At 38.0% G+C, this 23,321-nt stretch overlaps 1 protein-coding gene across 2 annotated transcripts; it reads left to right on the top strand.

The window, feature by feature from the left end:
* The first annotated feature begins 6,948 nt into the window (after nucleotides 1-6,948).
* SGO1 (shugoshin 1) lies at nucleotides 6,949-23,001 on the top strand. Of its 2 annotated transcripts, XM_036431592.2 has the most exons (8): nucleotides 6,949-7,115; nucleotides 9,845-9,993; nucleotides 10,073-10,269; nucleotides 13,691-13,764; nucleotides 17,154-17,212; nucleotides 18,648-19,463; nucleotides 21,555-21,744; nucleotides 21,949-23,001. In XM_036431592.2, the coding sequence occupies exons 2-8, from the start codon at nucleotides 9,852-9,854 to the stop codon at nucleotides 22,052-22,054; spliced, it is 1,584 nt and encodes a 527-aa protein (XP_036287485.1). In that variant the 5' UTR covers nucleotides 6,949-7,115; nucleotides 9,845-9,851; the 3' UTR covers nucleotides 22,055-23,001. The 2 variants fall into 2 exon arrangements, with proteins under 2 accessions (XP_036287485.1, XP_045435277.1); XM_045579321.1 differs by lacking the exon at nucleotides 6,949-7,115 and having other exon boundaries at nucleotides 9,843-9,993.
* Nucleotides 23,002-23,321: the final 320 nt, after the last annotated feature.

The following is a 23,321-nucleotide window of genomic DNA, read 5'->3' as shown; positions in this document are numbered from 1 at the left end:
ACTGGCGGGGAAAAAGAATAAAAGAATGGGCTGGGACCTTGGGTCACAGGGGGGTGATCAGGCCAGGATGGGACAGCAGGCGCCGTTGGGAGTAAGCAGACCAGCAGGGGACCAGTTGGGAGTGAGCAGACTATCAGTGTGAGTCAGTTGGAGGTGATCAAGACATCGGTGGGGGGCAGTTTGGAGTGAGCAGGCCAGCAGGGGGGCAGTTGAGGGTGAGCAGGCCAGTGGGGAGGAAGGTGGGGGCAAGCAGGCCAACAGGAGGGGGCAGTTGGGGTGATCAGGCTGGCAGGAGGGCATTTGGGGGTGAGCAGGCCAGCAGGCAGAGTGGTTAGGGGCAATCAGGCAGGCAGGCAGGCAGGCAGGCAGGTGAGCAGTTGGAGCCAGCAGTCTTGGATTGTGAGAGGGATGTCCGACTGCCCGTTTAGGCCCAATCCCACTAGGCAGTTGGACATCCCGAGGAGTCCCAGATTGGAGAGGGTGCAGGCTGGGCTGAGGGACACCCTCCCCTCCCCCATGCACGAATTTTATGTACCAGGACTCTAGTCTATATAATAAAGAGGTAATATGCTAATTGGTCCTAATGGTGTCACAGTCACGACCAGGCTGTGCGCACACAGGAGCTGGTGGGCTGGGACGGGGGCGGGGACTTGTGCCACCTGGACATGAGGCTATAGCAGTGGCAGTCCCCTGGCAGAGGTGCACGCAGGCTGTGGCATCACCTAGCCCAGAGTGGGGGCATCAGGACAGGGGTCGGGCCTCGGCAGAGAGCTTTCAGCATTCCTGCACCAGGGTCTAAAGGCACAGAGAGGAAAGGAGAGCACATAGGCAGTTAGGGGGTTTAGGCCAGGAGAAGAGAACCAATGGGCAATTAGGGGGACCAAGCCAGGAGGGAAGTACAGATAGGCAGTTAGGGGGATCAGACAATGAAGGGAGAGCAGTTAGAGGCATCAGGCAAGCAGATGAGTGCTTAGGAGCCAATGGTTCTGAATTGTGAGAGGGATCCCAGATTGGAGAGGGTACAGGCCAGGCTGAGGGACCCTCCCCCACACACACACCCCATGCACAAATTTCGTACACCAGGCCACTAGTGCTAATACAATACAACTGCCATAGAAAATCTAAGAATTAATTAGTTTGGGGTTTTGCAACTGTATGGGCACCTCTTGACTACAATAGAAATAATATTCCAGTTGTTGTATAATACTTCCTTAGTGATTTGCTTCCTTCTCTAACACACAGTGCCATCTTAAGGCAAAACTTAGTTTCTCTCAGTGCACATTTCCATTCTAGTCTTTCAGCAGTCATAGAGCCAAGAAAAATTCTGTTTATTTGAAGAAAGTTGTTTGCAAAAGAAATTAGAAAATAATATTAAAAGAACAAACCACAAGGTTTATTTTGTATAACAGAAATGAACATAGAATGTTTCTAAGCACAACGTATAATTGAGTGTGTATGATTCACAAAGTTTTTTAGTGAAAAGGTGTATCAGAGTTTTGATCTTTGTGTACTTACAATTAATTTGAATTAGTAAAAAAAAAAATGATGTGAGAAGATATTGGAAGAAGAGAGCAAATGAAATTTCAGACTCTGTTGTTTCTATCTCTCCCTTGTACTAGAATAATTAGCCATATAGCTCTGTAATGAGTAGTTAAATTAGGTGAGATAAGGTGGTTAATAAGGTGAAGCAGGAACATGATGGGGGTAGGGAGAGAATATGAGAAATCACTTCAAGAAACTGTGAGACTTTCAATAAAGCACTTAACCTCCAAAATCTATAATTTGAAGGTGATTGAGCTAAACAAACTAATTTTATTCCAAGTTTAACATTCTTATTATTCCTTCAATGCTCATAACTGTTTTACTCATACGTGTTTACTCGTTCATTACATTAACGCATAAAGTCAAACAGCATTAAAATAGTATAACATTATGTTCAGTGTTAATAGCATAAAGCTTTAATGAAGATGACCCATCTCTGGCATGTGTGTACTCCCTCCCCTATGGCATACCTATGACAGTCACAATAACTCAACAAGGACATTATTTCACTTGAGAGAGTACTAAGTCAGAATCCTTCTCAACACAAAATTCAACAGTCATTGCTTCATTCATTTGTTCATTCATTCATACAACAAATATTTATTTTGTGCCTCTCAGGGATCCCATATAAAACAAAATAGGCATGGGTCTTGTCCTCCTAGAGCTTATGCCTTCTGGGAAAGACAGACACTGAAACAAATAAGTTCAGCATGATAAAATGTGGCATGAAAAATAAAACCTTTTTTACTATATTGGTTTCGGACTTAGACTCTGCTGAAGCTCCAAGCTTAAGAAAAAATGTCTTGGAATTTCCATAGTTCCCTATACAAGGCCTTCCATGTATATTAACTATTCCTGTGAAAAGGAGGTTTGAAATGTTCATGATAACCGAGCATACTACTACCTTAACAATATAGAAATTCTATTATTAAGGGAAAAGAGAAGAAGAGATATCAGGTAGGCACGAGTAGACTCTTAGTTTTTAAAAATGCATTTGTTCTGTGAATGAATAAAATCTTCATTAAAGTCACTCCCACCACTTCAATTTCCTCAACTAGCAACATTCATTTTCTTTTTTTCTTCTTCTTTTTCCTCACCCAAGGAGTGAGGACATTTTTTTTTTCCCACTAATTTTTAGAGAGTGGAAGGGAAGAGAGAGAGGAAGCAAGAAAGAGAAACACCGACGTGTGAGATACCCAGATTGGGGTGAGATCAAAGCATAAGTCAGGTAGGTGCCACTGACCAGGAAATGAACCTGCAACCCTCTGGTGTGAAGGCCAATGCTCTAACCACTGAGCATGCCTGCCAGGGCAAAACATTCATTTTCTTTTCTTTTTTAAGTTCTATGAAATAACTTTATTTTTTTTAAATGTATATTTATTGTTGAAAGTGTTACAGATTTCCCCCTTTTCCCCCATTGACCCCCTTCTAACTCAGCTCCGTCCCCTGCAACATTCATTTTCTAATTCTGTCTTGGCAATATTCATTTCCTTATTATCTTAGGTCATTAACTTCCTTGGTTATTAAATAATAGTTACATAACTTTTTGTTATATAACAAGTTGGTATTTTGTTTTCTCAACTAGATTAAGTCCTATGTATGCCTTTTCCTCTTATGGAAACATGTGAATTTAGGGGCTGGGAGGACACCGTTCATACCATAGCAATAAGTAATTCACAATATTTGAAGAGAATAACTTCAGAAAAGAGGTAAGGGGAATAATCACTTTCTATTGTGATGATTAATTACTACATGTCTCAAATTGTTTTAAGTGTACTCCCACTATGGATTTTTTTAAAGTATAGTAGAGCTTTTTAAGTGGAGGGGGGGAGACCCCCAATGGATGACTGAAACCACAAATAGTACCAAACCCTGTATGCTCCTATACAAACATACCTTCAAGAGGTAGTATTGCAGATGAGCTTCCATCGAAGTAGAACTATGTGGTGTGAGCACTCGGGTATTTAATAAGAGGTATTTCTGTGGAAACAAGAGGAAAAATGTTAATAGTTGGAGCAAATCATAAACTTAGTTTCTGAGTCTCAAGATCAATCAGTCAAGAAATTTTCTAGGTTTGGGATCAAAGCATCTTTTTTTTTAATTTTACATTTGGCCTATAGATTTTTTAATCTTTATTATTATCTTTTTTTTTTTCAGATCTAACATCTTTAGGTGGCAGAATGATGAAAGCTTCAATCTGATGAATTTTCCTGGTTTGCAGTTTGAACATCTGGTGATGTCAGGGTATTCTGGTGAACTCCGAGAGTGGCCTACACAGACATAGGCATGAAAAAGGCACATATATGATCCATCGTGGTGATATATCTGAAGTTTATATTGAGTAGTACCCCTTTAGTTAGTTAGAGTATGGGGGAAAGGATAGCTTTAGGTTTTAGTGGTTCTAAGTCTAAAAGGTGGGAGAAATTTGGAAATGTTGGTTGGAAGAGTTGTAGCCAGATATTAGGGGAAACTGGAAGAATTCAGGATCCAGTCCAGTTGCCAGTACATAACAAAACCTCAAAGACAGTAAACAGGACTAGAATCTGATAATGGGTACATAATAGTTTCTTATTGCAATACAATTTTTCTCTCTACAAGTCACCCCATTTTTATCATCGATATTCACGTAACACTATTTCATTTGTAAAATAAGTCCTCGTCTCATTAAATTTGGCCTAGTTTTAAACACATATAGCAAGAATAGTAATTTTATGCACATTTTAAAAGATGATATTTCACTTAAAGTTTTGCTAATATCCAAAGGGCTTTATTGGCTCCATAAAGTCAGCTTTTAGTTTCTTAAAATGGTCTGGTAATAAAGAATCTCAGATTAGATATTAATAGTTTTTTTAGGCTAAAAAGCATGAAAGTTCAATAGGATTCAAAGTGAGTGTACAGTTCAAAGATAAAACTGCTAAGAATTACAAGAAGGCCACAGAGTATTAAACCAAGTGTGAAGCCCTTCTGAACACATGGCCCCAAGTACAAAGTAAGTGTATCATGGAAGCCATTTAGTGAGCACCCTGCACACTGTATGGCAGTTAATCAGCAAAAGGCAGTTACAGACACACATATGTAACTCATATATTCATGTGCATGTTCCACTGTCTCATCAGACTTCACTTACAAGTCACCAATTCAAAGAGAAATTATTAAGCATTTCAAGATGGCAAGAGCAGAGCATTAAACTAACTGCAGGTCCTTTGGGGTGAAAACAGGTCACAAGCCCATGAATCCAGCCCTGCTCTCACCTTCCACGCTCACCTTCCACTTCATACCTTCTGGCCTCGAGTAATTTAAAAAACCTCTTTGCTCCCTCTTTCTTGATTCTTCTGCACATAGGAGTCACACTGCCCAGGTGTAGCAAACTGAGGACTAATGGAGGAAGTCTGGTGGAGGACACTGGAGAAGAAGTTGTAATTGGCTAGAAAGGATGTTCTAATCTTTTCCACTTAAACCAGAAAGGAATGAGGTGAGGCTTAGGCTAGGGTGAGGGTGTAAATGTTAGTAATCTTTCTTAAAATTTCTTTTTAGTTAAAAAAATAAAGTGTGCAATCTTATTTTGGTTATATCAGTTCCAGGTGTGCGATATGAGGCTTTAACATTTTTATACCTTACAATGTGATTATCCCACTAATTAAATGTGTGTTTTTAAAAACAAAAAACAAAAGCACAACTTTAATAAACTGAATGCCTAAATTCAAAGCACTTGTTTAGGTTGTTTATCCATTGCTTTATTGTCCTGGTGAAAATTTACTTACTTCAAATTGCTAAACAGATGCTAAAGATTTAACTATGGACAGGTAGATATAGTTTCTACCCTTACTCAACTTGAATAAACAGGCAATGGTACAAAGAAAGGACCACATGAAGACACAAGGAGAAGATGGCCATCTACAAGCCACAGTGAGGTCTCAGAATAAACCGATGCTGCCAACATGTTCATCTTGAACTACCAGCTTCTATAACTGTTTGAAAAAAATAAATTTCTGGTCTTTAAAAAAAAAATTTAAATAAATAAATAAATAAACAGGCAATGAATGACAAAAGTCAGTGCCACAAGGTAACCCAGGGGAACTTGCATGGCACTAAGGAAGCACGAATCAGGGTACTTAATGAAGCGTTGAGGATAGGTAAGGCTTCTGGAAGAATTTACCTCGACAATGACACCTGCAGCATGCATAAGAGATAAGTGGGAGGGCATGTATAGGGGTGGGGGGGCAATGGAAAGATATGTACACATATAATACCTTAATAAAATAAAAAAATTTTAAGATACCTAGTGAGAGAGAGAGAGAGAGAGAGAGAGAGAGAGAGAGAGAGAGAGAGAGAGAGAGGTGGGACTCCGGGGAGGAAACACCCTTCTTGGTGCCCAGAAGAGGTGGAACCAGGAATCATGGGGATCTTTCAGGACCGAACACCTCCTTAGGCGTTCTTAGATGCCGAGGGCAGCCTTGAATTAAGAGTTTCATAATCAAACATACCTGCTGTGTATCAAAATGTCACTATGAAGAACATAAAGGAGTGGAGCAGGCAGTCAGAGTAGGTACTTGTGCGGCTCATACAAAGAGATTAGGTAGCAGGCTGGCTTAGGGGATGGGAAAAGAGCGATGTTTGGACGTGAGAAATACTTAGAAAATAGAACTGACAGGACTGCCGAAACCGGTTTGGCTCAGTGGTAAAGCAACGGTCTGCTGACTGAAAGGTCCCAGGTTCGATTCCCGTCAAGAGCATGTACCTTGGTTGCGGGCACATCCCCAGTAGGGGGCGTGCAAGAGGCAGCTGATCGATGATTCTCTCTCATCGATGTTTCTAACTCTCTAGCCCTCTCTCTTCCTCGCTGTAAAAAAATCAATAAAATAATTTTAAAATGATTTAAAAAAAAAAAAAAAAGAGCCATGGGTAGCCGGGTAAAGAGAAAGGTAACCCGCAGCTGGATATTTCAGGAATCTGCAACTTCCCCCAGTCATATCTTGTGAATCCAAAATGTGCTCCCTATTGTTCTCCCTAAAAGCTGCCTCCGTCCGGGCAGCAGTTGGATGCCTGTGCGGGCAAACCACACCAGAAGAGTCTTCTCACAAGAGGGAACCCTAGAGCACTGCCTCGAAGATGGGGACACAGCAAACCTAAAGTTAAAACCGGAAGCTCCCGAACCCTAACATACCCACCCTTCACAGGTCTGGGAGCGGCTCCGCCCCCAGAAGCCAACAACTCAAGAGCAGAAAAGTGCCGGCGGCAGGTCCACCCGCCTGACAGCCGGCTCCGCCCTCCCGGGACTGGGACGGCGGGTGCCCGGATGTGGAAGCTTGACAACAGTGCGTCACGTGGGGACGCCCGGAGGGGCGGGGCTCTGCCTGCGTCAGGGAACGCACCGCCTTCTCACGTGACCGCCCCCAGCCAGCCAGCCAGCCAATGGGTGAGAGCCGATGCGAATTTCGAATGTGGTTGCGGCCGTCGGCGGGTGCGGGAGACGGGGCAGGCGGCCCGGGAGCTCGGGGCACGCTCCGCCGGGTTCTGTCGCGGAGCCTTGGGATGTGAGGAGGCAGACGGACGCGGCTGAAGTGGCGGCCAAGGTACGGCTGCGGGCGTACCTGGGGGAGGCGAGTCTCCGGGCCCTTTCCTGGCGGGCGCGCCCACCCCCTGCCCGCTGGCTTTCCGGAGAAAGGAGGTCGCAGGCCGTTCGGATGTGGATCGGAGGCGCCGTGACCCGTTACCTTTCCCGTTGGGTCTCTCTGTCGTTCTGAGTCCGGTGTCCAAAATCTGAGGCTGTGACTAACCGGGTGCTTTTGTCCTGCCACCTGACTCACGCTTCCAAAGGATCCCCTTCCCTCTCCCGTTAAATAAACGGGGTCGGAACCTCCTGCCCTGCGGAATGGTGTGAGCTAAGCGATGTGTACACAAAACCTTTTCAGTGGTTAAGAGCCGGGCTCAGCATACAGCACGGAGCCGGGCCGCTGTGATGTGTGCTTTTGCTTGTCCCGCTGTCCTGCCTGCTGCCCCGGCGGCAGGAACGATGGATGGAGGGATTGGGGCGCAGATCCAATGTTCTGCGTTCTTTTCGGAATCCAGATCCCTTACCAACACCAATCGCAGCTGTCATCCGCGCGCGCCGTGACCTGTTTGTTTTCATTCATTCATTCATTCATTCTACCACACTCCCTGCTAGTGCCATCATCAACCTAGATAGGAAATAAAACTGACACGACAATGTTTTATGATTTTAAGTTGACTAAATTTGATAAAAGGTTGTTGTTGTTGTTTGGGGGGGGGGGGTAAGATAACACGTGGTTTTTAAAATACCTTAAGTAAACTAACATGGTTGATTACTTAATCTGTAATCAAACATCTCCAGTTCCAACTTCAAAAACTACATTGTGGTACCATATGTTATACAACCTACTTGGCATAAGTGCTTTCTAAAATAGTTGTGCTTTCTCTACTGGGGACATACCAGTGTATATTTTATTGATGACGGCAGAAAGGAAATATTTAAGTGACTTTTACAAAATTTACACCTAGGACTCCAGACAATGCAAAGGAGAAAATAAGGCCTGGTGAAAAATCCTCCAGAAAAATATAAGTTTCAGGAGTGAATTTGACTAAGGAGATGAAGATAGTAGCCTTTGTAGTGAAATTGTTTGCATAGACTGTTGTAGAAAAGAATTTTTTTTTTTTTTTTTGCAATCTGATGATCTGCACAGGTGCAATCTAAGGTAAAAGATGTTCATGGAAAGCAGTGTGACAAGCTTAGTAGCAGAATCCTAAAGCCTACCTGGTTTGCCTCATTAAGTATACTTATGTATTAAAATACTCAATAACATATTCCACTGTCAATGCATGTTTTGCTAATTTCTTGTTTGCTATGTTCAGGATGTACTGGGAATTAGCAAGCCTGAGTTTTTGGAAAACTTGGAAGACACTGACGTGTTTCTGTGCATCCATTCCTACTGGTTCTAGCTCTATCATTGTTATCATAGCCTATTAAAATTGTACATAGTTTAAACCTCAGAAGATCACTGGCATTAGTGAGAGTGTATACATATCTAATGTAATACTGAGTTAAAAGAATGTGGAAAAGAAAGAATTAATCAAGTGACCTAATCTGATAAATAATAGGAAAAAAACTGGAAAATGAAGCCCAGATATATGATTGCCTCTCATCTAATGCTGTAAGCCTAATAAACACTAAAAGTTGGTCATAGGTATTGCTTGTAGGAGACATAAATAATAATGGCATCAAAATATAATATTAGCCGAAACCGGTTTAGCTCAGTGGATAGTTCGTCAGCCTGGGGACTGAAGGGTCCCGGCTTTGATTCCGGTCAAGGGCACATACCTGGGTTACGGGCACATCCCCAGTAGGAGGTGTGCAGGAGGCAGCTGATCGATGTTTCTAACTCTCTATCCCTCTCCCTTCCTCTCTGTATAAAAATCAATATAATATATATATTTTATATCCATATATATATATATATATATATATATATATATATATAATATTAAGCCCTAACCAGTTTGGCTCAGTGGATAGAGCATCAGCTTGAGGACTGAAAGGTCCAAGGCTAGATTCCGGTCAAGGGCATGCCTTGGTTGCAGGCACATCCCCAGTAGGAGGTGTGCAGGAAGCAGCTAATTGATGTTTCTAACTATCCCTCTTTATTCCTCTCTGTAAAAAATCAATTTTAGCCGAAACCGGTTTGGCTCAGTGGATAGAGCGTTGGCTTGGGGACTGAAAGGTCCCGGGTTTGATTCCGGTCAAGGGCATGTACCTTGGTTGCTGGCACATCCCCAGTAGGGGGTGTGCAAGAGGCAGCTGATCGATGATTCTCTCTCATGGATGTTTCTAACTCTCTATCTCGCTCTCTCTTTCTCTCTGTAAAAAATCAATTATATATATATATATATATATATATATATATATATATATATATATATATATATATATATAAAATTATTATTGTTAAGCATTTCCTATAGCGCCTACAATATGGTAAGCCCCCAATGAGTATTTGTTAAAGAGTAAATAAATGGCTTATTACAGTCTTTGGGTTGGAAATCCATATTTATTAAATCTTCCCTAAAAAGAACTCGAAGAGGATAATATGCCAGACATATCAACAAGATGTAAAAAGCTGCAAAATCTAGGTTATTACCAGGTTTAGCTATGTACTTTGAGCTAATTCTTCAGCTACTAAGTCTCTGTTTAAACATTCTTTATGAATAGCCTCTACTTTCAAGCTTGCTTTATATTTGATGATAATGTATTTTTTAAAGTGAAATATTTTTTATTTTAAATTCCTAGGCAGAAGATGGCCAAGGAAAGGAACCTCAAAAAGTCCTTTCAAGATAGTCTTGAAGAAATAAAGAAACGAATGAAAGAGAAAAGGAATAAAAACTTGGCAGAGATTGGCAAACGAAAGTCTTTTGTAGTTGCACCGTGTCAAATAATCAGTAAGCTTTTCATGCTGTTCTTTTGCATCACTTTTTAAGTTTAAATTTAATAACTAATAAAAAAATTCATCTCTTTCAGCCAACACTTCTACACTGCTAAAAAACTACCAAGACAACAACAAGATGTTAGTTTTAGCTTTGGAAAATGAAAAATCCAAAGTGAGAGAAGCCCAAGACATCATCCTACAGCTGAGAAAAGAATGTTACTTCCTCACATATCAGTTATACGCACTGAAAGAAAAACTTGCTTCACAACAAACAGAAGAACCTGCTCAGGTATTTTCATTACAAAGGCTGAATTCTTAGGGAAATGGTAAAGCTATGAATTAGTAGTTTAAATCACTTATGCTATTTAAATTAATTAATGATAACTGTGAATCAGTTCTATAAATCTTAGCTTTTCTTTGTAGTTTTGCTACATCTAGTGGGGTTTTATAAAAACTATGTTATGCCAAAACCGGTTTGGCTCAGTGGATAGAGTGTCGGCCTGCGGACTAAAGGGTCCGGGTTTGATTCCGGTCAAAGGCATGTACCTTGGTTGCGGGCACATCTCCAGTGTGGGGTGTGCAAGAGGCAGCTGATCGATGATTCTCTCTCATCGAAGTTTCTAACTCTCTATCCCTCTCTCTTCCTCTCTGTAAAAAAATCAATAAAATATATTTTTAAATAAATAAATAAAACATCAGAGTTTGTCTTCTGCCATATACTAGTTGCATATGTCACTCGTTCTCAACCATCACTCTACACTCGTGCATCCATGCTTAGCAACTCCTTTTAGCAATGACAGAGAAGCTTAAAATGCTTTAATAAGATGCTTTAATTAACCAGAAATTTATTTCTAATAGCTTTTTGTTCACTACATTTTATAATGGATCTTTTTAATAATTTGTTTTTGAATTTTATCATTCTTATTTATCCAGTAATAAAACTGGTTTAGGACATTAAGTATATTGATAATAACTTTAAAACTTTTAACAGGAATAAATTTCTAGTTGATAAGTTTTAACCTATTCATTATAACATTAGTATATTATATGTGCATCAAATTTCAAAAAACTGGCTCAATTAGAATGACTTCTAAGGTATCAGACTGGAATTCTCATCTTCCGATACAAGTCTACAAATCTGCTTGTATCTATTCTCATGTTCCCTCTTGTTGCAGTGACAAGTGTCGCTGCTCCCAGCAGAGTCCAAGTCCTCCCCTGTGCATTAGTTTGCTTCTCATCTCCCCTAGGAGGTTTTAGTAGCCTTGACACAGTGACAATAGAATGGCATGGATACTAAATGCCATTTATCTCCTTCTCTGCTGAATCATTCTAGCTATCATACAAATGTGCCTTAGAATCTCTTATGTTCAAAGGAAAAGAAAATAAATGAAGCTTCCTGATCTCATCTCCATCTGCTTATTTTTCTACTCCCATTCATAGCAGAACTTTTCGAAAGAGAACAGAGCACTTAATGTCTTCATTTCCTCGACTTCCATTTCCTTTTTTTTTTAAGTGATCTTAGCCATTTTTATTCTTTTAGGGAGAGAAAGAAACATCAATTTGTTGTTCCATGTATTTATACATTTATTAGGTAATTGGTTAGTTAGAGCATCGTCCCAATGCACCAAGGTTTTGGTTCCATCTCTGGTTAGGGCACATAAAAGAAGCAACCAATGAATGCTTCCATTCACTTTTGAACTCACACTTATCTGACATTTATCCATGCCATTTTATTGTCACTGTGTCAAGGTTACTAAAACCTCCATATTGCCAAATTCAGAAGTCACTTTTTCTTCTTGACCTGAAGTAACATACAAACAAACAGGGATTACACTTTGCTAGAAATACTTTGATCTCTTAGCTTTCTTACTATCATATTCTCCTAGTTTTCTTTCTGCTTTTCTAACTGTCCCATGTCAGTCTCTTTCACTGGCTTCTTTTAAATGTCAATTGATCTTGACCCATCTTACTACTCCCAAAGCTTTAAATACTGCCTATCTGTTAATAACTTTCAAATTTGTGGCTCAAGACTTAACACATACACAACACAACTATTTAACATAGCCACTTAAATATTTATAAAGGATTTTGAACACATTTTGTAGGAAACAAAACTCTTTATTTCCCACTCTACCAAAGATATTCTGTACTTCTACCTCCCTCCATAAGTCATGAATCCCAATAAAACAACCTTCCCCATTTGTTCACCTCAAAACCTTCCACTTGGCTTTACCTCCATAGTTTCAGAATTCCAGTACTAGCCAATATCATATCTTGTTTCGTTTACAACGATGACTTCTTAACTCCTTGGCCCATTTCAATCCATGTTTCACACAGTGGCCAGGCTGTTCTTTTTGTTGTTGTTAATCCTCACTTGAGAATATGTTTCCATTGATTTTTAGAGGGAGGGAGGGAGAGAAACATCAATGTGAGAGAATGCCCTGAACAAGGCCTGGGATCGAGCCTGCAACCGAAGTACATGGCCTTAACTGGAATTGAACCTGAAACCCTTCAGTCCTCTGGCCAGTGCTCTACCACTGAGGAGGGAAGTACAATGACCCAGGTTTTAAAAAGATTAGTCTTACCCAGCTTAACATTTAAGTGACTTCTCATCACACATAGATTAAAATTTAAATTCATGGCTCTCGGAGCCCTGTATTATTTGGCCTCTGCGTGTACATCTGCTTTTCTTCTCAGTGTCTGTGTCCCAGCCACAATGGTTCTTTTCTAAACACAAGGTTGTTTTTGTATTGTCATGATTTTTGTATTTGCTGTTTCCACGGCTTTCTCTTCCCCCTGCTCTTTCAATGGCTGGCTCCTTTGCATTCTTCAGATTTCAGATGAAAGTCACCCTATGTAAAAGAGCCCTCTACCTCAATTACCGTATTTTTCGGACCATAAGACGCTCCGGACCATAAGATGCACCAGTTTTTAGAGAAGAGAAATGAAGAAAAAAAGATTCTGAAACAAATAGTGTCCTAAAATATTTTATGTGCATTAAAACCCAACATCACAGTCATAAACACATGTAATCAACCCTGTAAAGTAAACAGCAGCATTTAGAACCATTTTAGAGCTGGGCAAGCACACAGAGACCACACAGAGCCGGGCAAGTAAAAAAAACTTTTTTTTTAAAGTATATGTGTAGGCTATATTTGGACCATAAGATGCAGGGACTTTTCCCCCCCACTTCTGGGGGGGAAAAAGTGCGTCTTATGGTCCAAAAAATACGGTACTCCCTGTCACTTCACTATTTCCTTTGTAGCATTTAAAACACTGAAAATATTTATATATCTGTCTTTTTAAGAAATTTTCCCTACACTAGAATGTAAGTTTTAAGAGGGTAGAACTAAAAAATGTTTAGACCCATTTTCTGGAACAGAACCTGGCATCATGATAGACAGTAAGTGTTTGGTGTGTGTGTGTGTGTGTGTGTGTGTGTGTGGTTGTTGTTGTTGATAATATATTTTTATTGACTTCAGAGATTAAGGGAGAGGGAGAGAGATATAAACATCAATGAGAGAATCAAGCCTGCAGTCAGGCATGTGCTGGTGATCAGAATTTAACCTGGGACCCTTCAGTTCGCAGGCTGATGCTCTATCCACTGAGCCAAACCAGCTAGAACAGTAAGTTTATTTTTTAATAAATTAATACTTTGTGATGAATATTTGAGTTTTACTAATGTTTTCTTTCTTTTAATACATTCACAGAACCATGAAGTAAGTTCTTCTGGAATGAACTCCAATGATGACAAATCTGGGGATTTATTTGTGAAGGATTTACCGTTAGTATCAAATTCATTGTTATGCTTATTGATATCAAAAGAGATGTAATTCTGTGATCCATTTATGGAAGGAAATTTGCATCATATTGAGCCCTATTTTAAGCCTCATGAACTCTCCACTGAGCATATAGTTAAAGAAAAGTTGATATGTTAAAGTTCTGTTATAAATAGCCAAACCAAATCTTTCTTATAGTTACTTTTTTTATGTCTAAGAATAAGAAGCTTTTCTAGAATTATTAAATTATTCCCTTCAGTTGTATTTTTCTTGTGCCAAATTTTTATTCTAAGAAGGATTGGTTATTCAAATGATGGTATTTTGCTACTGTGTTTCCCCGAAAATAAGACATCCTCCGAAAATAAGACCTAGCATATGGAAAGATAAGACATCCCCTGAAAATAAGACCTAGCGCAACTTTTGGAGAAAAAATTAATATAAGACACTGTCTTATTTTCGGGGAAACGGTAGTACTACAGATAAGTCTGTATTTGAAAAGTAATATAATAAAACATATTTAATACCACTATCACATTGCCTTGCTAAACCAACTTATTCCTAAATACAATCAGATCCCATATACTCTCTTACCCTTCTCTTGAGTCAAGTATACTTTATTTGTTTGTTTATGAATTATTGAGATATAAGTACAGTAAAATGCACAGTTGATAATTGTACAGTTCAGTGAGTTTGACTAATGTATAGTCAAACCAAAATCTCAATTAAGATATAGCTCTAGCCGGTTTGTCTCAGTGGATAGAGTGTCGGCCTATGGACTGGAGGGTCCCAGGTTTGATTCTGGTCAAAGGCATGTGCCTTGGTTGCAGGTTCCTTCCTGGCCAAGGCCCTGGTTGGGGCTCATGCAGGAGGCAACCAATCGATGTTTTTCTCTCGCATCGATATTTCTCTCTGTCTTTTCTCTCTCTTCAACTTTCTCTAAAATCAATGGAAAAATATCCTCAAGGTGAGGATTTAAAAAAAAAGAAGAGAGAGATAGAGCATGGCTGTAACTCCAGCCTGGAGTTTCTCAGTCTTAGCACTATTGACATTTGGGCCAGGTCGTTCTTTGTTTGAGAGAGCTGTCCTAAGCATTCAGAGGTATTCAACAACCTCCTTGGCCTCTATCCACTAAATGCCAGTAGCATTCCTCTTCCTTAGTTATGAGAACCAAAAATGTCTACAGACATTGCCGAACATCACCTAGGGGGTATTAATTGTCCTCAAGTGGGAACTACTGCCATAAGCCATTTATTTCCTTATATCTCTTGAATCCGTGTCCCAGTTCTCAAAGAGATCATCACTTAATATGATTTCTATCCCCATATTAATTTTAATAATTCTAAAACTGCTGAACTTTATTTATTTATTTTTTTTAATAGCAATTTTTTTTAATAAGTTTTTATTGTTCATATTATTACAAATGTTCCTTTCCCCCCACCCACCATTGCTCTCCTCCACCAGGTTCCCATCCCACCCTCTGCCCTTTCCCCTCTCCCCATTGTCCTCATCCATAGGTGCACAGTTTATGTTCAGTCTCTTCCCACGCCCCCCTCTCCCCTTTACCCCAAGAATCGTCAGTTCACTCCCCTTCCATACCTCTGATTCTATTATATTCAACAGTTAATATTGTTCATCAGATTTTTTTAATTTCCTTGGTTTTTAGATTCACTTGTTGATAGTTATGTATTTGTTGTTCATAATTTTTATCTTTGTTTACTTTCTCTTCTGAAAGAACCCCCTTCAGCAATTCATATAATTCTGGTTTGGTGGTGATGAACTCCTTTAGCTTTTTTTTATTAGTGAAGCTCTTTATCTGGCCTTCGATTCTGAGTGATAGCTTTGCTGGGTAGATTATTTTTGGCTGTAGGTTCTTGCTATTCATCACCTTGAATATTTCTTGCCATTCCCTTCTGGCCTGCATGGTTTCTGTTGAGAAGTCAGCTGACAATCGTATAGGTGCTCCTTTGTAGGTTACTACCTTCTTTGCTCTTGCTTCTTTTAATATTCTCTCTTTGTCTTTTGCTCTTGGAATTTTAATAATGATGTGTCTCGGTGTGGTCCTCTTTGGATTCCTTTTGTTTGGAGTTCTGTGCGCTTCCTGGACTTGTAAGTCTAATTCTTTCACCAGGTAGGGGAAGTTTTCTGTCACTATTTCTTTCAGTATGTTTTCCATATCTTGCTCTCTCTCATCTTCTGGGACCCCCATAATTCTGATGTTGGTTCGCTTGAAGTTGTCCCAGAGGTTTCTTACATTATCTTCAATTTTCTGGATTCTCTTGCCTTCTAGCTTCTGTGGAGGAGTGTCTTCTGGCTCTTTATGTTCCAAATCTTTGACTTGATTCTTGCGATCTTCCCTTCTGTTTTTAGGACTCAGTAAAATATTTTTTATTTCAGACAATGTATTCTTTATTTCTTGTTGATCCCTTATCATTTCTTGTTGACTCCTTATTAATTCTAGTTGATCTCTTTTCATATCCTCGTAGCCCTTATCCATCTTTTCTAAGAAATTCTTGAAAAAACTTATAAGCGTAGATTTGAACTCTATATCCAGACGCTTTTTGTCCTCCATTTCTTTCGTTTGTGATCTATTTTGTTGTCGCATTTCGCAGTTACAGATGGGACGGGGTTTCAGGGTGGAGCCTGCAGCTTTGGCTTCTGTCAGCCCCCTAAAACTGCTGAACTTTAAATCTGACAAAATATTCATGTAATGGGCAAAAAGTAAAATGAGATAATTTAAGATTATCTTAAATAAGATAATTTTAAGATTTTTTAAATTGTTACTAGTTTGTTACCATAACTCTGTTGCCTAAACCACTATTTAATTTTTTATATCTAGAGGTGAAAAAAAATTCTCCACAGTAAATAAAAAAGTTATATATAATTAAAATGAAATAACCAGTAATAGTATTAGAACATAAAGAAAATTATTTTTTCATGCATCAAAGAGGGACAAGATTTTTTTTTTTAATGAACAGTGTTAACTACAGAATAATCAGTAGTTAAGCATCATAAAAGCCGGTACTACCAAAAAACTCAACTAATGATAAAGCAGGCTCCTAAAGAGTTGAGTAATCAAATTGCATTTCTTTGGTATATTGTATAAGTCGATTCTGATTGGCTGTTTCTCCAGTTAAATGTTTTAAGGAAGAATTGTCCAATTTAATATGTTAGTTAATCCAGTAAGAATTGAATTTCAGTCATTACAAATCAGCCTCCATGTAATCAGTACAAAGGTTGTTTGGTTTCCTTTGATGTAGAATAGATGTACTGACTTAGAATGAAATTATGAAATAATACTAAAGAAAATATAATATTTTAATTTCCAGAAAATCTTAAGCTTATTTTTATTTCATAATTGTTAATTAAATTTCTATTTTTCAATGGTATTTCTAAGGCAAGCTCCTCTTCAGGAAGATCACCTTCCAGAACAAGGGGAATCATTCCAAATAGAAGGTAATTCAAGTGAAAATCTGAAAATATGATGTAAAGGATAAGATGAGGTCTTTGAGAAAAAGTAACATAATTAAATTTCTCTAATTTTCCTTTTTAACTTTTTAATCTTTTCACTTGATATTCTTCTGCTTAAAGCATATCTGTTTATTTTACAAAGTTTTAAAATATATCCATTTATTTTTCCAAATCTGTAATTAGAAACCTTAGCTATAACTATGGCTGCAATTTCCTGAACCTAACAACATGTTAAGATCTGTGTTAGCATTTTATATATATTGACTCAATTAACCCTCACAACAACCTTGCAATATAGGTGCACTCAGTCCCATATTATATAAACTCAACAAAGTAACCTAGATGGTCAGAATCAAGCTTTAAACTCAAAGCTAACCTCCAAAGCCATGCCCATTTTTCTACTTTTAAATCAATGTGTTCCTATGCTATACTGAACTAAGTTCTGAAGAAGGGAAAGCATTTGAATAAGCAGCTCTAAATTTTTCCACTTTAAAATACAAATTATATTTCCTACCTGAAATGCTTTCCAGTTATTCCAATTTTTCTCATTTTTCAACTAATAACTTAGTTTTCACTTTCTTGGTGTATTTGTCCTACTTTGGAATATGAGATTCCTTTTCTCTCAATCCTATACACATAGATACATGTAAACTACTAGTTATTCTTTAAATGAGGAGCACATAAAACCAAGTTAGAATATTTTTGAAGATTATATAAGATTCTTCCACAGATGAGATATATCAATTGATCACTACCAAATAAATGGATGGTAATACTAAGTTCTCTACATTTTTTTTTTACTTACTAGAGGCCTGGTGCATGAAATTCATGCATGGGGTGGGTTCCCTCAGACCAGACTGTACCCTCTCCAATTCGGGACCCCTCAGGGGATTGTCTGATTGCCAGTTTAGGCCCATTCATGGGGATGGGGCCTAAACCAGCAGTTGGACATCCCTCTCACAATCCTAGATGGCTGGCTCCTAATCACTTACCTGCCTGCCTTTCTGGTCACCCCTAAGTCTCCCCGCACCCTCCCCCCACCAACCTGGTTGCCCCACGCAGCCTGCTTGTTCAGTCATTTGGTCATCCCTCACTAACCCCTCTGCCAGTCTGGTCATAGGCTGCCATATTGTGAGGGCATGACGGTCAATTTGCTTATTACCTCGTTATTATATAGCATTAGTGGCTTGATGCACAAAATCCATGTAAGAGGCTCCACCCTCATAGCCCCAGCATTGTCCAGAAGATCATTTGGTTGTCCGGTCTAATTAGCATATTATATTTTTATTATTATAGATAGTAAATGTGGAGAAACTATAGAATAATTTCACTTCATTTTTAACTTTGAATTCTAAGATCCTTGGAATTAAAATTTCCATAAAGTAAAACTATTTTTCTCATTTGTTTTTTAAATTCTCAGAGCAAATACCTACTATTCCTCAAGACAGGCTGGGATTTGATTTGGATTCAGGTGAAGATACATCTACTGATAATATCTTACCCAGAACTGTATCTCTCCGTCGCAATTTCAAGAACCATTTTAACAATTTATGCCAATTCAACACCTTGGATAATTTTGAAATCAGTCATATGTCAGAAAAGTCATCTGGTTTGGAAACAATTAGATTTGTAGATCCTCTAGTAAATCTGCACTTATCTGAAAATGTAGAACAAAATATTTGTCAGTGGAACAAGGATCAAATTGACATATCACCAGAACTGACTCACCCCGGAGGATCGCCTAAAACAAAAGAAAATATTTTAGAGTATAAATCTGAGCAAACTAAAAATAAGCATAGAGATGCACAAAGAAGAAACCGAGGAGAGAAAAGAAAAGCTATTAGAAGGAGAAGATCAAAATATGTATATAAGTATAAAGGAACTATCAGTAAAAATAAAAAACCTGTTTCCAAGAAAAAGGTGGATGATTTTATGACTTCCAACGATGCTTACAATTTTAATTTGGAAGAAGGTGTTCATCCTTCTCCTTTCCGACAAAAAGCAAGCGATGATTCTAAAAGAGAAGAAGATACCAATATATCCGAAGTGAGCAGCTATGAATCAAGTACTTCAGAAGATGATTCTGATGACCTCTATTTGCCCACTTGCAAAGACAGTCCAAATCTCACCAGCCAATCAGATGGGAGCCCAATCACCAGGCCTCCATCTAAAAGAGCACTAAGATGTAGGGATGAAAAAGAGATGAAGAGTTCTCAGCCAACAAAAACTCCTATCAGTAAGTGATCTACTTGTTTGCCTGCATTTTTAATGTTTATGATAAATGATCACTCCTGATGCTTACATACTATACTTACCATCTGTTTCTCTGGGGGAGGTTAGAGACTTGCCATCTGTCCTTTTGGGAGAAATAACAGTCTGATCAAATAATGAAGGGTCTAGGGTGGAAATCACAGTAATATTGCTCTGAACTGCTTTAAGGTAATTTAGGTCCTCTCTAAGAACAAAATATGGGAGGAAGGGGGAGCAGAAGAGGGTAAAATGGGGAATAAATGGTGACCAAAGGAGATTTTGGGTGGTGAACACACAATATAATATGCAGATGATGTACCATACAATTAAACACTTAAAACCTATATAATTTTATTAACCAATGACACCCCAATAAATTAAATTTAAAAATTTTTAATTAAAAGATCAAATACTTCTTGTTGGGAAGGAAGCATTTTTACTTTTAGTAAATGAAGCTTTTCAAGACAGGAAAAACTTCTTGTGGAGTTAGGTTGAATTAAAATATCTTTCATAAACTTACCTGAAACACCCCTTGAAAATGAAATCAACTTAAATCCAATGACCTGTCATGTTAATGGCTGTACTTTATATTCAATTTGACAGTAACTATGATTTTAAATAATTTTCTAGTTAGTGAATATGGCCCATTAAGACAAAAAAACTCTTCCCTCAATTGACGGGCCTAGTATTCTTTTGTAAGATACTTGTAAGACATCTAAAAACTGGTTTAGAAGATCTTGCTTTTGTTAGATCAAAAGTCAGCATGATTCAGAGGTTGAGGATATAGCCAGCACCTACCCATAAAGATTCTCATCTGGGAATTTTAGTAAGTTTGGAAAAAATAACATACACAGGTTTTATCATTCTCAAATTTGATCCTAAGAACAACTCTGTAAAGTAAAGGTGTAATCATGTTTGTTTGTAAGGAAACCAAAGCGTAAGAGTTCAGTGACTTTCCAAGGCCAACCAGTTAGGTGGGATAGCATATGAATATCTTTTTTTTAAAATACCGTGTGATGATGCTAGAGCCAATCAAATAATTTTGGCAAAATGTTGATAATTATTGAAGCTGGATAACTGTTGCTTCATTATACTATTGTCTCCATCTTTGTATACATGTACAAATTTCCCTAAGTTTTTAAAAGAAAACATGTATATTCTAAATAGTGTTACTCAGGGTGTGGTCCCTGGACCTTCAGCATGAGGGTTAACTGGAAATTTCTTATAATTGCAGAATCTCAGGCCATACTCCTTAATCTTGAATCAGAATCTGCATCTTTTTTAAAAAGTTCCCTGGGGAATTTGTGTATACATTAAACTTTCCAGAATATAACAGTTTATCTGATGTTGTTACTTAACCATATTTTTCAAACTGAAAATTAGAATAATTACTGTAGTACAGTATGCTCATGTGAGGACCAAAAAAAAGGATATTTGAAACCCAGATAACCCTGGAGAACAGGGTTACTAAGGCACAATGTAGTTAGTCTTTCTTGGAAAATGATTTGCTTTTTAAAGCTATTTGAAGAGATTGTTTGTTTTGCTGTGTGCTGGGTATCTGTACCCCAATATAGTTCCAAAGTAGAATAATTTGGGTACTTATGATAGGAAAAACACTGGGTAACACTTTAACTTACTAGCTTTACTAGAGGAAACTCCATTTCTCCTGGTTTACACAGAGGCTATGATTTCGAGTTCTCATTTATTTGAGAATGAGTTTAAATGGAATATAGGAAGCCACCTGATGATAAGCTTTGGCACTGAAAGAGATAGAGGCCTTGATGACTCTAAAGAGCAAGGTGTGACTAAAATGAAGTTCCATAGTTAATTTTCAAGAATTCTAACTTTTAATAAAACTACATCAACTCTTCACATCTACAATACTTAGCATTTTTATGTCATCTGGGATGAAAACCTGATAAACAGGTTTAAAAATCTGTATTATAAAATGCTGGCTTCTATATATATTTCAGATATGTAATTGCAATTCAATTTTATTTCCTATGGGGAGTGGGTGTGTTTTGTTTTGTTTTGTTGGTTTTTTTGGACTCATATTCAGTAAAAGTTGTTTTTGTAGGTACAGTACCTGAAACTTACCAGTCACCTCATTTTAGCCTGAAGGATATCACCAATGTCCCCTTGCAAACTGAAGTGAACATGAGAAAACTTTCTCTGTCTCCACAACAGAAGAAAGAAAGCCCAGTAGGGTCTCTGCCTAAGCGTAGGTGCACAGTCAGTGTGAATTATAAGGAACCCACACTCGCTTCGTAAGTATTTAATATGTGGGAACTCACGTTTAAAGATACAGTTGGGGGGGTAATAGAATTTTGTACAAGAGTGAATCTAGATATATAAAATTTTGATTAAAAAAACTGAGATGGGAATGTTAACTCTGGCCTATTTTACAGTAACTTTATCCTGAAGAGTAAGTTAGTATTGGGTTGCTAAAGAGCTCTTTTTAATCTTTATAGGAAACTAAGAAGAGGAGACCCTTTTACAGATTTGTGTTTCTTGAATTCGCCTGTTTTTAAGCAAAAAAAGGATTCCAGACGCAGTTCCAAAAAAAAAAAAGTATGAAGCAAATACAGTGAAGCATTTGTTGGATGTGGTTTAAATACACCAAAGAGAATAGAAAAATAAATTCATCCCGCAGCCCTTCCTATTGCTCCAAGAGAGAATCCATAAGATAGCACACAAGTGAGGTGGTCTGTGCCATAGAATATTCTCTGGATGGGACTCTAGATCACAAATGTTTTTTAAAAACTCTACTTCAAATGTGATCTTTTTTCTTACGCCTTTAATAGATTTGGTTTATTTTTTTATTTTAAATATAAATAACTGGACTGAAGCACTATTATAGTTAGATTTCTTATACTGCCTAACACCCATAATTTTAGTCAAAAATGTATCTTAATGCCAACATTTTGGGAATAATGATTATTCAAATAAGATATTGTTATTATAAGCTTCTGGCCCTTTTACTTTTCCCTTTAGTGGGGATTATTAGAATGACTTTTGAAAACAGGCTGAGGATCTTTTGAAACCCCTTATATAATATTTGAATAAAATAAATTCTTGATATTCACAGTAGGGCATACTCTATTGTTTGTGTCTCCTTTATACCATTGTTGTATTTAATTTTTCAGGTAAAATTTGCATGACCTCATGACATTAATTTAAAAATAGAAAGAAATACATAGCTTTGGAGAAAATTGTTATTAGGGTGAGGGACTAGTTAAGTAACTAATTGAACCCCAAGCTAAGCTCTGGATATATATTTTTCAAAGTGGTACCTCAACAAAATCACAAATTATTATGTCATGGACTTGCAGTTACTTATTTAGTCAACTCTGATGTTTAATGTCTGAATGCCAAGGATTTGTTTGTATTTTTTATTAATCAATGAGAGGAAATTACCTAGTTCAGTTCTGAAAGTTTGAAGCCACTGCTTGTATATACCTCTTTAAACTAGAGTGTTGTAGATTATCAATTTTTTAAAGAGCAATAAAATTTGTATAATATAGTTTTTGTATTTTTCTTTACATTTTTGTAAGATTTTTTTTTTTTTGGGGGGGGGGTGTTAATCCTTACCTGAGGATATTTTTCTATTGATTTTTAGAGAGAGTGGAAAGGAGAGGGAGAGACAGAGAAATATCATTGTGAGAGACACATCATTTGGTTGCCTCCTGTATGTGCCCTGACCAGGGCCAGCGATCAAGCCTACAACTAAAGTACGTTCCCTTAAACAGAATCAAACCCAGTCCTAGGGCTCATGTTCTAGCCACTGAGCCAAACTAGGTATGGCTGTTTTTCTTCTTTAAATATCAAAGAGTATGCATGTGGT

Source organism: Pipistrellus kuhlii, unplaced genomic scaffold (genome assembly GCF_014108245.1).
Source record: "Pipistrellus kuhlii isolate mPipKuh1 unplaced genomic scaffold, mPipKuh1.p scaffold_m20_p_11, whole genome shotgun sequence".
Taxonomy (NCBI): domain Eukaryota; kingdom Metazoa; phylum Chordata; class Mammalia; order Chiroptera; family Vespertilionidae; genus Pipistrellus; species Pipistrellus kuhlii.
Note: the sequence above shows the minus strand (reverse complement) of the source record. Positions and strands in the feature narration are given on the sequence as shown.

Coding starts and splice junctions, on each gene's coding strand:
- SGO1 (XM_036431592.2), top strand. CDS start 9,852: ATGGCCAAGGAAAGGAACCTCAAAAAGTCCTTTCAAGATAGTCTTGAA. Junction 9,994..10,072: donor TGCACCGTGTCAAATAATCA/GTAAGCTTTTCA, acceptor CATCTCTTTCAG/CCAACACTTCTACACTGCTA. Junction 21,745..21,948: donor AAGGAACCCACACTCGCTTC/GTAAGTATTTAA, acceptor TAATCTTTATAG/GAAACTAAGAAGAGGAGACC.